The sequence below is a fragment of the Camelus bactrianus genome, chromosome 18 (genome assembly GCF_048773025.1).
Source record: "Camelus bactrianus isolate YW-2024 breed Bactrian camel chromosome 18, ASM4877302v1, whole genome shotgun sequence".
In the NCBI taxonomy this organism is placed as follows: domain Eukaryota; kingdom Metazoa; phylum Chordata; class Mammalia; order Artiodactyla; family Camelidae; genus Camelus; species Camelus bactrianus.
The window spans coordinates 15230134-15247675 of record NC_133556.1 but is presented as its reverse complement, the minus strand read 5'-3'; the positions used below and the strand labels follow the sequence as shown (position 1 = coordinate 15247675).

General features: G+C 48.2%; 1 protein-coding gene across 4 annotated transcripts in view; it reads right to left on the bottom strand.

Annotated features, from left to right (window-relative positions):
• The window catches only part of GSG1L (GSG1 like), a 185918-nt gene that overhangs the window by 11470 nt on the left and 156906 nt on the right, over positions 1-17542 (bottom strand). For 3 of the 4 annotated variants that reach the window (XM_074346153.1, XM_074346155.1, XM_074346157.1), the window contains 2 exons: positions 10376-10543; positions 859-929 (listed from right to left, as the gene is read on the bottom strand). In XM_074346153.1, the coding sequence (XP_074202254.1) occupies positions 859-929; positions 10376-10543 (239 nt within the window). The remainder of the gene's footprint in view (positions 1-858; positions 930-10375; positions 10544-17542) is intronic. The other variant, XM_074346156.1, reaches the window with a different exon arrangement.

The window sequence follows — 17542 nt, the reverse complement described above, 5'->3', positions numbered from 1 at the left end:
GGTAGGGGAAGCCCCCAGGGACAGAGACGCAGATACTGGCAGCTGGAAGGCACTGGAGTTTCCTAAAAAGTCTGAGAGATTTGGGCAGGGTACTGACAACGTCTGCTCTAACAGCTCTGCCACTGACTAGCTAAGCTATGTGACCTTAGGCAAATTGCTCCACTTCTCTGAGGCTTTATTTCCTTATCTGCAAAGTGTGAATAGTAATCCCAGTTCTAGGGGTTGGAAGTGAGCAAGAACACGAGAACAGGCATGAAGAGCCTCAGTACGGAGCAGGGCGGGCAGGGAGCAGGCTCGGCTGAGATTCTGCCATTTTAACTTTCATCTTGCATCAGCTCCTTCCTTTTCTGTCTGGAACAAGGTCTTCTTCTTCTCTGACCTCCCCTTTGCTTTCTGGTCCAGACATTTGTTTTCTTAATGGGTGCCCTAGATTCTGTCTCCCACAGTGAGACATATGAAGTCAATGCATTCTAAGCTGCCAGGAGTACCCACTGTGCAAACAATCTTGTGCATTGTCACCTCCCTGACTTGGCTAGTTCTGTCCTGGAGCCGTTCTCCCTTCAGGCCAACGGCTAAACCAGACCAGGATTGAGCTGTGGTTCACCTGCCTGACTTTAAGGCACCCCCATGTCCCTCTTGCTTTCTTAGAACTCTGACCCCCATCGCAAGGGCTGTAGCTGCTGCGTGCAAAAGACTTGCTCTGCTAAGACCGCAGCCTCAGATTGGCCCTCCGTACTGTGTGTCTGGGGGAGAATGCAGGGGTGCAGGGAGAGGCTGGCCTGGCGCATCTCCAGCGTCCTCTCTTCTCTGTCAGCCCATGCCTCTGCAGCACAGACCCCTGTGGCTGAGGCCACTTACGGGCGGGGTATCTCCCGTGGCGGCAGTCCAGGCGAAGGTCCTCCTCCTCGTTCCCATCCCCTTTCTCCATCCTGGAAAGAAGAGAACCCAAAAGCCAGTGTAAGAAAGAGCAGGCTGAGCTGGCAGAGACCCAGCACCTGGAAAAGGGTACCCCTCCCCTCCGGAGAACATTTTGCAAAGCAATTTGGCACCACTGCCCCGGGGGTTCTTACCAGCCACCTGAGAGAGGGAATCTGTAACGGATGAAGAAACAGGTATTGGAAAGTGCTGTGACCAATCAGGTGCCGGGCAGCTAACGAATCAGACGCAGATGCCTCTGACGAGCAAACCCATGTGCTCTCACAAAAAGATGTTCAATCACGTGCAAATGGTGTATTACAAAAGAAGGGGTACGGTTCGATTTGTTTTTAAAAATTACACACTGATATGCACAAAACATTACTTGGCAAGATATCTACCAAAAGGTTAATGGTGATTAACCCTGGATAACGTGAAAATAGGGGAGTAAATCTGGAGCCTCCTTTTTGAACCCGCCTCTATTTTCTGACTTTAGGGCAAAGGACTCTATTAGCTGCATCATTTTTTTTTAAACTAAATTAAAACACTTCTTAGAGGCAGTTCTACATAGAAACAAAGCCCTGGTCTTCCGACCTCTGGCCCAGGGCTCTTTCCCACCAGCAACTGTGAGGATTTCCCAGTGTGGCTCCCTTCTCCTCTGGCAACTCAAGATCACTGCAGTTCTGGAGGCAGCTGCCTCTGCTGGTGTGGCTGGGGAAGGGCTGCCAAGCCCAGAGCAGAGGCTGCCCAGGGTCAAAGCGGAGGCAGCTGCAGACTCCCCAACACGGTTCCGGACCTATACCCTCACCGCCATCCCATCAATGCCTGGGCCAGAGAATGGGCAGGGTCATATTCCCACGGTGCACATGTCCATTTGTAACCCAAATATACTCCAGAGTTCCAGGCAGTCCAGTCTACATGTACCTCAGCTTTAGAGAAACATAATCTAGTCTCCAAAGCAGAAACAATCCCAATCATTACTGTGCATCCTAAAGAACACTGAAGGCACCCCCAAGTCCTTATCTGAATTTATAGATGCTTTCGCTCAGTCTGTTTGGCATCCTTTCAGGACGGCTTGCACTTGTTACAGTCATCATTGTTATTACCATCGTCAGCATCCTCATGGCTGGGGGCCTTTGTGGTCAGCCACTCTGTGACTCCACCTCCCAATTCCTAATGTGGAAGGATGTTATTTTAACCTATTAACCAAAGCTCCTTCCCCACCCTGCCCCCTACACCCCTTCCTTAGTTCCATCATTTAGATCTGAATTCTTTGTTACCTTAGAAAAGGGATGTTTTGAAATCAGTAGAGAAAAGGCTTCAAAGTAGCAAACACCTCTGGATTCAGGGCAGAAGGAACCACAGGGGGTCACAGCACAGCCTTCTGCCCCTCCCCAAACTGAGGACAAAAGAGTCAGCACAGAGGCTGAGCGAGGCGACGCTGTGGCTTCTGGAAAAGGGAATGAGCCCCCAGGAAATGTGACAAAAACAGAGGTACCCGCTCAGACTTCCAAGTGAGAGAGAAATAAACTTGTTCATTGTTTAAATCCTTGTTATTTGGGGTCTGTCTCCACCTATTCAAACCTGTATTCCAACCACAGAGTTACCGGCATCATCATCGTCACCCTCCCCAACTTACAGCTGTGAAAACTGAAGTTGAGACAGACTTGTAACTTTTCCAAGGTTTTGCTGATGTGCTGGTAAATATTAACAACCGGCTCTCTAACAGAAAGAGCTGTGCTTTGCAGTGTTTGTGGACATCTGTGGGGTGAATACTCCCAGCATGGCTGCTCTGAAGCAGAGAAGAGGCTGCAAAGTGTCAAACACCTCTGGAAATCACTGAACATGTGACGTCACTGGACATCACTGAACATGGAGCCAGGAAGACAGCCGTACACTTTGCTCTCGTGGGGCCCTCTCCACCCCAGCAGCTGGCCGGCCGGTGGGATTTGAACTCAGGTTTAGCAGTCCCTGGAGCTGGAGCCTGTTTCCAGGGTGCCCTGCAGATTCCTGGCTGGCAGGGGATTTTCCATCAGACCCACTCTGGGTACACCTGTGCTGTGAGGTCCCAATGGGAAGTGAGGCTGGGCACTGGCTCTCCCAGAACTGCCAGCAGGTGTGCAGATGGCAGTATGTGGGTGACTGCGCTGTCACACAGTCATTGCCCCAGTGACCCACAACATCTGGGATGGGGTTGAAGCTGGGTATTTGCTATTTTTTTTGAGAGAAGAGAATATGCAGGCAAGTGACAGGAGCAGGGAGGCGCCAAGGATTTGGCAGTTTGAAGGTAGAATAGAACCCAAGTGTCTTGCCTCATCAGGAAACAGCCCCCACCGATACCTGCCTGTGGCCACCACTGGTGAGGGGTCCACTGGGTCCTCCCTCTGCTGCAACAGGAGCCCGAGGCCTCCCCAGCACAGTGCTCCCAGCACACTCTCCACCCACTGTGACCCTCTCTGTGCCCTCCTCAAAGCCTGCCCCTCTCTCGCTGCCCCAGTCTAGCTTCTGGTTCCGAAATCTCCAGCCACCCCTGGTGGAAAGCGGCAGCCTACGCAGTGTGCTTCTCAAACCAACTGATAAAGGGCTAAGTTTTTTCCACCTTGATTTTCAATCTCCCTTGGACCAATTTTTTAATAAAATACAACAAAAATGAGTTGCTAGAAAATGAAATGGAAAAAGCCACACACAGAAGGCAAGCTTGGGTACCAACAAGAGCAACTCACTATGAAGTTTTCTAAACACACGTCTCAGTTTCTCTCCTTATGTCATCACAATGTTTGCAAATGGGCCCTGGTTTGGGGACTACACTTTGAGTAGCACCGAGGCGTAGAATCCCTTCTTTATCCACCAGTCTCTGCTGACCCACAGCCACCTCCTGACCAGGGCTGTATCTGCTCTGCCCTCCAGCCTGACCCTTCCCAAATGTACCAATGCCCACAGATGATGAGAGAAGCTTGTTAAAATGCAGATTCTGATTCAGTACGTCTAGGAGTCTGCATTCTAATAAGTTCCTGGGGTGGGGGCCAATGCTGTTGGGCCCCGAATCGCATTTGAAGAACCAAGTATTGGACCCTGGGCTTTGGGCACTTGTGAGGTTCCGCTAGGCATGAGCCCAGTTGCCCTCCATGTCCTGGGCTGTCGTCCAGTGTACCCCGGCCTCCAGTATCCTCCCCACAGTCCTGGATGCAAAGAGGCATCACCAAAGAGCTGACCGTAGCCTCTCATTTCCCTCCAGCCTGCTGCTATTTGGATGAACATGGAGGTTGGGGAGCGGCTGTCCTGCCAGAAGTTCCCACTACCTTGATGCTTCGACCTCCAGGACCACTCTGTGCTTTTTGCTTTCCTTTCACATCGCGTTGGTGGGTGAGCTAACCTTGGGGGCCCAGCAAGGGCCCCGAAATTTCCACAGCGCCGTCTCTAATTCCTGGGCCCCGCATTCCTCTCCAGACGAAACAGTGATGTCAAAGGACCCCAATAAAAAGCCATCAAGTGCGAGGCATCGCGGAGAAGTAATATTCAAGCAGCGAGAGTGGAAATGACAGGTAAGAAGGAGCGTGTGATTGAATACGTCTCAGAGGTTAAAAAGCTAAGAAACAGTCACAGAAGACAAAGAACACAATGATTTTTAAATGATGCATTGATGGTGGAATGAAGGGTGGAATTAAAAGGAAATCTGGCAAATAAATGATCCCAGGTAGGAGATTAAAATTCTACAGCGCCCCATCAGAAGTGCCACTCCAAGACAGGGGGAAATAAATGGGTTTTTTGAAAGATTTTTTTTCCCTTCTCTCATTTTATGAGTAAGAACATCATGATTCAAAACATTTGGAAAATACAGGGAAGAAAATAGCCCGAGTGCTGTCGCCCCCCCAGATCTTTGTGTGTGGTTGAGAGCGCTACCTCCCATTTCTCTGATACTGGGTTTTAAAAAGAGGTCTCTAAACATTAGCACCTTGAGATTATTTTTGGAACTGCACAGGCTAGAAATTGTGACTTGGAAAAACAATCACTAACATGAGTGGAGCCCCCACTCCAACTCCCCATCCTCGCCTTCAATAGCTCCTAGGTACCCCTGACAACATGAAAACCTCTAGATGTGGTTTATCTCAAAAGTCACATCTTCAGCCCAGCCTTGGCTACAGGACAGAGAGCAGTGAGCAGTCACAGAGGTGGGCACATCTGAGGGGCCGTGCTGTTCAGAGTCAGACTGGACACACCCAGGATTGAACCCAGGCCTTGGTGCATACCAAGCACATGCTCTTCCACTGAGTTATACCCCCACCCCATGAGGCCCCTTCTTTTCTGCTCTCTGTCACCCTCAGGTAGAGAGGACAGTTGTCCTGAGACTATGTGGAGACCAAAGAATGACCCACCTGGTGGGGTGGAGGCTGTGTGCAGGGGGTGGCGCCCAGGGTCCTGGACCTTCGCCCTGGAGCTGTAGTGTTTCAGCAGAAAGATGAGAATCGCGGTACCCTGATCGCACGAGCACAGTGAAGAGGCACTGGCTGTCGGGGGAGGACAAGTGCAAGGGGACAAAGTAGGATGTGGGATTCACATCTCACCTCCAAGCAGGAGGTGAGAATGGGCGCAGCCCTGGACTCTCCAGGATGATGGGAGTGAAGATGGAGAGAAGTGACCCACCCACAGGGGAAATGCACTGGTCCTGGGGTGACCGGACATGGGGGTAAGACTTGCAGATGTCTGCTTGCATAGGCAGGTCCACCCTGGAGAAATCCGCGGAAATAGAACTGGGTTTGGGGAAGCACCGGGAGTAGGTCCTGGCCATGTTGAATTTTGATGCCTTTGAGAATCCAGAGTGGAAACATCAAAGAGGCAGCTGGATATGCGGTGGGACTGTGGAGGGAGTAAGAATGCGGGAGTCCTGGTACACTGGTCCTGTTGTGCCCACTGAGGCTGATGTCAAGAGGGCCTAGAACTGACCTTGGGAGCATCACCATTTCACAGAACAGAGAGGAGGGGTGGGAGGGGGGCTCACACAGCCCAGAGGAGTGGCTGGTGGGAACCCAGGGGGAGGGTATGTGCCCATCACTCATCCCCCGGGCAGCTGGGAGCTGTTGGGGGAGTAGGGGGTGGACGGCAGATGGCACTGGGAGGAGCTGTGAGTGGGAGGTGAGGAGGTGGAGACCAGCCCTTCCAAAAGTTTCCCTACAACAGACAGGAGAGAGAGCAGAGCTGGCGGGGAGCGGGGTCCTCGCGTCCCTCCCAGCAGCAGTCACGGGGATGGGGAAAGAGGGGGCCCTCCACTGTGCAGGAACAATTTACGTCCACAGCGATCTCCCCCAGGTGGGGGTCTGGCTGCTCTGCATCTGCTCAGCGCCCTGTGAGTCCTTACTCAGGAAGGAGGCTTGGATGAGAGAAATGAGAGACCCAGGCCCAACTCCCACCTGCACCCTGTTCTCAAATCTTCTCAAACTGCCTAGATTTTCCTAAATACCCTTGTTTGCCGTCCGTCCTGGCCTTTGCTCACACGGTTGCCTGTGCCTGAGAACGCCTTCTGCCACCCACCACCCATCTGGCCTGGAGCGCTGTGTGTGCCTTTAAAAACCTGGCTTGGGGGTCTCATCTATGCAGGCTTTTCTAGCCTCTGCCTCCCCCGGGGTGGTGCTCAGCCCTCCCTTCGCCTGGAGTCACCTCCAGGAGGCCCAATGGCAGCCCCCAGGGTGTTTTGCTGGGGACTCACAGCTAAAAACTACAGAGTTAATTCCAGCCCTGGTCTAGTTCCTCCTGTCTTCCACGGGATTATGTGAGAGCACACAGGCAAGGCCCTTGAAAAGCGCCTGCAACAGGAGGTACTGCACAACTATAATTAACAGTATAATGATTACAGACGGTTAATAACTTGTTGAGCCCCTAAGGGTCTAGGTGCCAGGGACAAAGCAGAAGCCAAGAAAGCGCGCCCTGCTCTGGAGGTGTGCGCGTGCTCTGGATGGAGGCCGACAGACGTGAGTAGCGAAAGAACAAGTTCGCAGACTGGTAGTCGGAGCAAGGGGATGTGACGGGGTGATCTGATCCTGGGGGAAGAGCTGCCTCCTCCCAGCCTTTTGTCCCCACCGCCCACTGTGGCTTTCCAGAGGGAGGCGGGATGTTTGCTCAGTCGGCTGACTTCCCCCTCGAGTCCAATCAACAGGGTCTCATTTCCTTCTGCACGTTGTTAAACCAGATCTGAACATAAAGCATTCAAGAAAGCCCCGATCTGCAAATATTTACCTTTCATCTGGCAGCTTCCGCCCCTCCCCTGGGAGGCCTGATTAAGACAACCTCCTTGGGGATGACAGGCAGGGTGAGTCTGGGAGGGTTTAATTCCAGAGACTCAGAGCTGGGACAGACGAGGCTGCTGGGAGTCAGGGTGTGCAGGTTCACCCTCCCCCACAAACCCAACACGGGAGCACACTGACCCCTATACACACACACTTGCACACAAATAAATGCACAAACATCCATGGCTTTCTTCCACACACATTTCAAAAGCCCTGAAAACGGTTCAGACTCTGCCCCATCGTTCCCCAGACCCATAATCGGCTCCTGCAGAGAAAAATCCAACAGGACCAGGCAGGAGAGAGGAGAGGGGGAGGCAGTACAGGCCCCTCCTGCTCCATCAGCCCCCACAGGACATCATCTTGACCTTAGTCAGGGGTGCCTCTCCCACTGATAGGAATAGCGGGGGGCACCCAGAAGACCCCACACCCTCTCCCAGGGCCTGTCTTATTCTGTACCCCTCTTCTGAATTCACAACCTGCCTCCCACCTCACCCACCCATTTGTTGTGGTTATTAATATGATTATTAGATTATTAATTTGTAAAATACTGCCTCTGTCTCCATCCTAACTTAATTATTACCAACCTTTATACTTCACATCAGTAGCGGGAGGGACAAGAAGTCACACACACACACACACACACACACACACAATGCCCTCCGTGCGCCCCCACTGTGCTCACCATGTTACCTGGGTTATCAAATTTGAGCCAGGATGCTGAGAGCTCTGGGTTCTCCTACTGTGAGTCAGAGGAACCCAGCCCAGAGAGGCTCAGTGGCTTGCCCCAAGTCACACAGCAGTTAGGTGACAAAGCTGGAAAATTCAGTTCAGGGGACCCCCTAAACTCATATTCTTTCCACAGCAGTCCCATTCTCCAAGGAGCAGGAAACGTGGGCAAGTGGGGTCAAGAATCTCTTCCCTCGAGTCCCTGGCTATAATTCTGGGGACTCTGGCCACTGCAGGTCAGCCCTGCTGCTGGGCCCGCTGCAGACCTGTGCAGACATGTGTCCGTGTGCTCTGAGCTCTTCGTAGGGAAGGCACCAAAAAAAAAAAAAAAGAACAGCCCAGCTGAAATGTTCTCCTTGGAGAGGAAAGGAAATAAAATTTGATGAACCTCTGCATAATGTTCAAGTTATGAACGTGTAAAGTGATATTCCGCACATATGCTGGAAAGCATTTATCTTCTCCCACGTCACCGGGGCCTGAGCTGTTAGGCAGCAGCAAACAGCAGCTTCTTGCTGCCAAGGTACGAAGAGGTCTTGCCTTCTGCCTCAGCAAAACAAGGGTGCCCGTGGACGCCCCAGGCTCTCTCACAGCCGAAGTGACAGCTGATGCAGTGTTAATGGCATGGTTTTAGATGTCAGGCTGCTTTCAAGATTTCCTGAGCGCCTGCTCTGGGTCCCATGCTATGCCAGTCATGCCACCTTCCTAGCGAATACGCTCCGGCTGCAGCCATGGGCGACCTCCATTAGCCTAACCTCCCTGGCCACAGCTGACCTGACCTGGGACTTTGGTGCAGGGGCGCTGGGACGCCGAATCTGCCTGATGCTGATGGAGCTTGAGCTGAAAGGGCATGAGGTAGTCAGGGCTGAGGTCCCCAAAGAGAAGAATTCAGCCAATCTCACACACACACACACCCTAAACTAACTCCTCAGAATGTTTAATGAGTACCTATTAGGTGCCTAGCCGAGTCTCAGGTGCTCAAAATACAGTGGGGAGAAAGACAGCAGAGCGCTCTATCAGCAGAGCCCCAGTCTACAAACTACCCAACAGATAAACAGAATAATTTCAGGTTGTGTAGGTGCAATGAAAAAACAGCAATAGGATGAAGAATGGCTAGGACAGGATGAATGAGGTTGTGTAATTTAGACCAAGTGATTAAGGAAGGTCTCACTGAGCAGGTGACATCTGAGCTGAGACCGTAGTGAGCCAGCCAGGTGAGTATTCCAGGCAGGGGCACAGGAGGTGCAAAGGCCCAGAGGTGGGGATGAGCTTGCTGTGTTCAAGAGACAGAAAGGAGAGTCATGTGGCAAAGGAGAGATGATGGGGTCTGCAGCAGTCAGAGAGAGGTCCCAGGGTGGCCCCCACTATCCCTCACCATGCAACCCTTGCCTTGAAGCCCTTCCACATGCCCCACAGAGAGTTCAATTCCTTAATGCTGCTCAGCTCCACAGCCTCCTTCCCCTTTTCCTTCCTCAGGTTCTGTCATCAGTTCTGAGAACCTTTTAGTTCCCTGCCACTGAAAGGCATTATTGCATGTCTAGTCAGCTACCCCCAAAACAGAGTCTGTGGCAAAGATTTAGGTGCATGTAGTTTATTTAGTAGGTGGTCCCAGGAAATTATGATAACCATCTGGCTGTCCTTCCACTCATCCATCACCCACCCATCCAGTTGGCCAGCATCCATTTATCCATCATCCATCTATCCATTCATCCATCCATCCATCATCCACCCATCCAGCCAGCTAACATCCATTCATCCATCCACCCATTCATCCATACATCCACCCACCCAATCATACATATATACATACAACTATCCAGCCATCCATCCATCCAACCATCTACCCATCCATCCAACCATCCATATATCCATACATCCACCCACCCACCCACCCAACCATATATACACACATTATACATATATACATACATACATCTATCCATCCATCCACCCAACCATCCATCCATACATACATACATGACCCACCGTTTATTGCCTCCTCCTCTAGTCCCAGCTGGACTCTAAGGACTCTAAGGTCAGGTAAAGTCCCTGACTCATGAGGAGTCCTCCCCTTTTAGCAACCATCACCAATCCCACTGCTAAGTCCTTTTTCTTCACTCAGTGCCGTGACAGAGCTAGAGAAGGAAACCTTGGTTCAGCCTCCTATGGCCCTATATTGGTTCTAAGAAGCATGGAGCCAAATGGCCAACACTCAAAGTTGATTCCCTTCTTGGTTTCTCAGGCTCTGAACAGATAAACCCAAGGCAACCTCATGCCTCATAAAACATTAAAATGTCGCAGAAATTCCAACACAGTAGGGTCCAAACTCTGCCTCAACCAGCCTGCCCCTTCCACCCCACCACCTCCCAGAACATTTCGGTCAGCCCTGTGGCCACTGAGGCCAGGCCTTGGGCTTCCAATTCCCGGTGGTGGCCAGAGGTGACCCCAAGTGCACTGACCTCTCCCGGAAGTACTTGATGGCCTCAGGGTCTACGAAGGTCGGCTCCTCCCGGTAGCCCTGCTCAAAGACCTTGCGCTTGTGCCGGAACTCAATGACCGTCTTGGTGTAGGAGTTGAGCGTGGTGACAGAGGCTGCCATGCAGCAGGTAAAGGAGCCCCACGCCAGGCTGCCAAGAGACGAGGAGAGAGGTGCCATGGTGAGGGTGGGCAGGGGACAGAAAACCACACCCATCAGACATCCAGACCTGAGTGGATGCTACTGTAGAGAAGAGTAGGGCTTGGTCCCTGCCCCGCCCATGTCGGCTCTGGGAGACAGCATTATCTGTACACTGTGATGCAGACAACACAGAGTTCATTATTGGGAGGTAGGCAGAGAATAAGTCATCCCATCCACAGGTTGGTATTAGGGCAAGTTATCAGAATGCAACAATGTTTGCACTGGGTCTTGGAGGATGAGTGAGAGTTTGCCAGGGAAAAGGGCATTCCAGGAGGAGGAATGAACCTGTGCCAAGGCATAGAGACAGGGGGCAGTAGGAAGCATTCCACAAACCTTAGGAGGTTTGGGGGGCTGGATGAGGGGGCATGAGGAGATTAGTGGGAGTTGATGATGGAGCAGTAGGTGGGGGACAGGTACCCAAGTAGCTGGTTTTTTCCACGAGAGTTAAATTACCCTTGTTCATTAGTGACCCGGGCAAAGGTGCCCTCACCTCTCTGCCTCACACAGCACCTCGTCACAATCCTTGCTGCAAGGATTAAAGGAGACGATCCAATAAAAACGTCTCAGAACAGCGCCTGGCATGTAGTCCGCACCCAAGAAAGGTTTGTTCTCGTTACCGTCATCACTATTGTCAACGTTCTTACTACCCACTGCTACCTGACTTGGTTTCCAAGCTCTTTCTCTGTTAGATCAAAGCTCTCAGCTCACATTTCCTCTGTGCACAGCTGGGGACTCTCGGCAGCCCTCGCCTGAGGTGTATGTTGAGCCAGCTAGAACTAGGGACTCTGTCCTATCCACGTCAGGAAAGAAAGAAAGGGTCCCGTGGAGCTAGGAGACTTGGTGGGCAGGATGCTGGTCTCCCGTGACCCGGTGCCCATTCTAGAAATGGCCTCCTGCCGGATTCCTCTGATCAAGACTGTGCGGTAACATTTAGAACCAGGAGTAGGGTACCTGCCTTGCTCCAGTCATATCTGGTCTGGCTCCTGGGTCTCTGTTCCCTAGTCTCTGCCTTGATAACTTGTTTTCTCCACATCAAGGGCTCAGTTTTGTTGTCAACCCTGCACTGTCAACCCTCCAAACCTCGCTTCCACCAGCTTCCCACTGGGTCTCCCAACATCACTGCCCCTGCAGCCCACCTCCCATGCCCACCGCTCTTCTTTTTGTCGGCCTCAGAGCACCCAGAAGGAAACAAGGGGAAATCTGAGGATTCAGCCTTTCTCCCAGGGACCCCCATCATCATATCTATCCCTTATCACTAAACCCACTCATAGATTCCCCTGTTCTTTTACAACGAGCTAGTTTAGAGCCCCCAGACTCTAAGTATCTGTAATAGATCGCCATGGGGTGTCAGCCTGGCCCCGCTAAGAACTTCCCTGTCCACCCAAGGGCCCAGAGGTGATTGGAGGAGGGCTGAACATCTGGCCAAAGCTGGTCCAATCAGATACTCTCTCTTCCGAGCAATGAAGCTGAAGATTCTAGCTCAGTCTGGGATATCTGTTTGAACTAGAGTGAGGGAAATTCAGAACTTGAGGATGGAGAATAAAGAAGCAGTCTTCTTCTGGGATTCCATGAGTCTATGTCTGTTGGTTTGGCTTGCCCAGCATCTATTCTGTAAAGGGACCACTTCTCATCCCTCCTTTTCAGCCATGTGGTTTGTGTAGACCTGGCCTCTCCCCTAAACTTTAGGGGTGTGCCCACGACCTAGACCTGGCTAATGATGGTGTCACTTCCCTCTGGTTCAGGGGTGGGCATGTGACACCCAAGTCAGGCTACTGAGACTTAGTCCCAGGCTTTTGCTAAAGCTTTGGAAAACAGAGCTCATCTTTTTTCTGGGGTGCCAGGATTTGAGCCAGGAGCTGCTGCAGCCCATCCTGCCACCCTCCCTAGCCTGAGAATGAGCTTGACTTAAAAAAAGACCAAAGCCACCAAAAGGAGTTAGATCTCTCAGCTGAAGCCATTATCCCGGGACTTTCAATGATGGGAACCCAAATTCCTTTTTTTTTTAATTTTTTTTTCCCTTAAGCCAGTTTGAATTAGGTTTCTGTCATTAGCAACAAAAGTTCTTACACAATTACTTTCTATAAATTCCCTTCTTTTGCATAAGTTAGTTTTGAAGGGATTTTTCTAGTCTTTACAACCAAGTATCTTAACTACGATCAGGTCTAACTCCCAGCTCTGATTATCCAACCATGGGGGAACATCACTCCCTATCACATATCCTTGTTTAATTTCACCAGAGTCTTCATAACACCCTGTAATTTTCTTGTATCTTTCCCGCTATGATTTATTATTCTGTTTGTTTTTTGAACTAAACGTTTTATTTTGAGATCATTATAAATTCACATGCAGTGGCAAGAAATAATTCAGAGATCCCATGTACTCTTTACCCAATTTCGCCAGATGGTGACATCTTGTGAATATAGTTCACAACCAGGATATTGACACTGCTGACACAGTCAAGATACATGACGTTTCCATCTGTCACCACAATGATCCCTCCTGTTGCCGTTTTATAGCCACATCCCTCCCAACCTCTGGCAGCCACCAATCAGTTCTTCATTTCCATCATCTTGTCACTTCAAGAACATTATATAAATGGAGCTGCACAGCGCGTATGTTTGGGATAGGCTTTTTTCGCTCAGCATAATTCTCTGGAGATTCATTCAAGTTGTGTGTATCAACAGTTTGTTCCTTTATATTGCTGAACAGGATTCCTAGAGCAATGTATGAGCGGCTTCTCGCCAGCCCTTGGTGTTGTCACTGCTTATTAATTTTAGCTATTCTGATAGACACGTAGAAATCTCTCTTGGTGGCTTTCACTTGCATTTCCCCAATGCTGTTGAACATCTTTTCGTTTGCTTATTTGCCATCTGCATATCCTCTTTGGTAAATTGCCTGTTCATGCTTTTTGCCCACTTTATAACTGGACTGTTTTGCTGTTGTCATTGTTTACTGTTGAGTTTTGCGTGGTTTTATACATCCTAGATGCTAGTCCCTTGTCAAATATGCGGTTTACAATAGTTTCTTCCCAGCCCGCAGCTTACCTTTTCAACCTCTTAACAAGGTTTTTCACAGAGCAAATCTATTCTATCAATTTTTCCTTTTATGCTTTTGATGTCAAAGTCTAAGAACTCTTTGCCAGGTCTTAATCCCCAAAGACTTTTTTCCTAAAACTTTACAGTTTCATATTTTATATTGAGGTCCATGATCCATTTTGAGTTAATTTTTATATACAGTAAGGAGTTTAGATCAAGACTGATTTTATTATTTTTTTTGGTCTATGAATAGCCAATATTTCCAGCACCATTTGTTGAAAAAACTATTGCCTGCTCCTCTGAATGAATCTGCACCTTTGTCAAAAATCAACTGAGCATATTTGTGTGGGTGTGTTTCTTTATTCTGTTCCATCGATCTGTGTGCACTTCCGTCTACCAATAACACACAGTCTGGGTTACTGTAGATATATAATAAGTTTTGAAATTGGGTAGACTAATTCCTCCCACTTTATTCTTCTTTCTCAAAATGATTTTAGCTATTCTAGTTCCTTTGCCTTCCCTAAGAAGTTTTATAATAATCTTGTCTAAACCTACGAGAAATGTTGCTGAGATTTTAATGGGAATTACATTAAACCTCTCCACCAACTTGAGGAGAATCAGCATCTTTACCATGAACATGGTGTATCTCTCCACTTTTTTAGACTTTCTTTTACTTCTTTTATTGGCATTTTGTGGTTTTCAGCATGGAAGTCCTGTAGATATTTTGTTAGATTTATGACTCATTCACTTTTTTGAGTATAAATGGTATTATATTTTGAGTTTTATTGTCCAACTGTTCTTTGCTCGTTTATAGAAGTTTATATTGAGTTTTGTATTTTAATCTTGTGTCCTGAGACCATACTGAATTCGTTTATTAGGTCAAGGCATTTTGGAAGTGTAGATTTCTTAGATTTTTCTACATAGACAATCATGTCATCTGCAAATAGGTATAGTTATTTCTTCTTTTCCAATCTGTATGCCTTTTACTTACTTTTCATGCCTTATTGCACTAGAAAGAACTTTCAGTACCGTGTTGAGTAAGAGTATTCTCAGTCTTAGAGAGAAAGCATTCAACTTTTTACCATTAAGTATAATGTTAGCTGCAGGTGTTCTGCACATATTCTTTATCAAGTTGAGGAATCTCCCCTTTATTCCTAGCTTTCTGCAAATTAAAAAAAAAATCATAAATGGATGTTGAATTTTGTCAAATTTTTTTTCTACATTGACTGACATGATTATGTGGTTTTCCCTTTATGTCCCTTAACCTTCTCTTATTGGTAACACAATTGCCTTAAATATTTCCTCTGAGTAATTGAGAACTGCATCAGGCCATGTTACAATTTTTGCTTCAGTCATCAAGCAGGATTCAGAAAACTCACGAAGAAAGTAAACATGTTATTTCTTCATTCCTAATGTTCCAAGATTCCTTCTTTAAATTTTTTTTTTTTTCTGTTTTGGGAAATTCCTTTAGCCATTCTTTTAGGATAGGTCTGCTAACAATAAATTTTCTTAGTTTTCCTTCACCTGAGAATGTCTTGATTTCCCCTTCCTTCTCCTGAAGGATATTTTTGCTAGAAACAGAATTCTGAATTGAGAGTTCTTTACTTTCAGCACTTGAAACATGACATATCACTTCCCTCTACTCTCATGGTTTCTAATGCAAAATCCACTGTTTAAATTGGTTTTCCCTACAGTTAAGGTATTGCTTCTCTCTTGCTGCTTTCAATATTTTTTTCTTTGACTTAAGTTTTTTTTAAATTTTTTATTTTTTGGGGGGGGCAGTAGTTAGGTTTTATTTATTTATTTAATAGAGGTACTGGGGCTTGAACCCAGAACCTTCTGCATACTAAGCACACACTGTACCACTGAGCTATACCCTCCTCCCAACTTCAGTTTTTTTAAAGACATCATTTGACTATGGTGTGTCAGGCTGTGGATTTCTTTGGGTTTATACTGTTTGGAGACTCACTTAGCTTGACTCTGTAGATTTATGCCTTTTTCAAAATTGGAGGAGTTGTCAGCCATTATTTCTCCGAGTACTTTGTCAGCACCCTCTTTCCCCTCCTCTTCTGGCAGTCCAATGTTAGAGCTTTTGTTATAGTCCCAGAGGTCCCTGCGGCTCTGTTCATTTTTGTTTTTAAGTCAGTGTTCTCTTTGTTGTTCAGACTGGGTAACTTCTATCTTCAACTTCACTGATTCTTCCCTCTGTCCTCTCTGTTCTGCTGTTGAGCCTATCCACTGAGTTTTTTTTATTTCTGTTATTTCATTTTCCAGTTCTAAAATTTCCACTTGTTTCTTCTTTATATCTTCTAATTCCTTCCTAGGACTTTTTTTTTTTCATTTGTTTCAAAGTGTTTGTATTTGTTTATAGAAGTCTTTTTAATAATGATTGCCTTGTAATCTTTCCCCGGTCATTCTAACATCTCTGTTATCTCAGTATTGGAATTTACTGAGTCTCTTTGTACTTTCAAGTTGAGATCTTCCCAGGTCTTGATATGGTGAGTGATTTTTTTGTTGTAACCTTGACATTTGGGATTTTTTTTTTTTTTATGAGACTCTGGATCTTGTTTAAACCTTCTGCTTTAGCTGGCTTCCTCTGACACCATTGTGATAAAGGAAGGGGGGAACACTGCCTTGTTACTGTCAGGAAGGAACAGAAGTCCAGGGTTCCCAATGAGCCAACATTGACGTTCAAGGTGGAGAGGCTCCTGGTTACTGCTGGGCAGAGGTGGGAGTTCTGACCTCCTTAGGCCTCTGCAGATACTGCTCTGGCTGGGAGGGGCAGGAGTGCCTTATTACTGCTCCCCAGTTTGCCTCCACTGACACCACAGGGAGGTGGATGACTTCATTACCACCAGGCAGTGGTATAAATCCTGGCTGTCCACGACTTCTCTTCTGACACCATTCCAGCAGCAGGTGTTGGGGTGGGGGGAGCACCTTGTTACTGCCTGCTGGGGAGTTGCCACTAACACTCAAGGGTGCATGGGGCTTATTACTGTCAAGCAGGGTGAAAGTCACAGCTGCCTACTCTGATGCCCCTCAGCAGGACATAGGGGCGCAGTTAGGTGCCTCAAGACAGCCTCATGATGTGAAATCTAAACTTGACATGAGGAAGGTGGAGCCACAGGGTGGTTTTTTGGTTTGTTTTGTTTTTTTCTGTGATGTGTGACTGGGTAGAGCAGTTCTTGCTAAAAGTTTTCTGTCTTGGCAGGCTGCCCCTTTCCTGGTTATTTGGCTACAGAAAGCAGACTTTTATTGGGGATTTTGAGGGGAAGGGGTCTGTATCTTTTGGCATTTCTGACTGACTGATTTTGGCTGACTCCTTCAGCTCCAAATCTGGGATCTGTGAGACAAAAAGTACTTACCAATGTGTTAACCCTCAGTCCTTAGCCAGCCTGCTCTCTTTCTTCCACTTTCCAGAGGCCTGTTATGTTTCTCTTACATATAATGCCCTGGGATTTCAGTTGCACTTAGCACGAGAGCAGGGAGAAGTCAGTCTGCTCCGTCTTCCCCGAAGTTCAAGTCATTCTGATTTGTTTTTGGGTCGTCTCCCTCCACATACCAGAATGTCAGAGTCATGAAAACAGGAGCTTTGTTTCATTCACTGCTATATTTTTAGCACCTTAAACAGTGCTTGGCACAGAGTAGGTGCTCAATAAATATTTGTAGAATGAATAAATACAGATAAAACAAGAACAGGTAGGGGAAAAAACAGATATTAAAAACACTATTCTGCTTTTGACGTAGCTGAGGGGCCCAGGGCTACATCTGTGAGTCTTCAATTTCCCTGCCCCCCGAACCCTCAGGCTCCCAGGCCCCCAACGCAGGGCACAGGTTGAAAACCTCGAGGCTGGAATGCCTGCTGGTGTTTGCAGTTTACACGGCTGGACTGGTGCAGTGAGGTACGTGGGCGG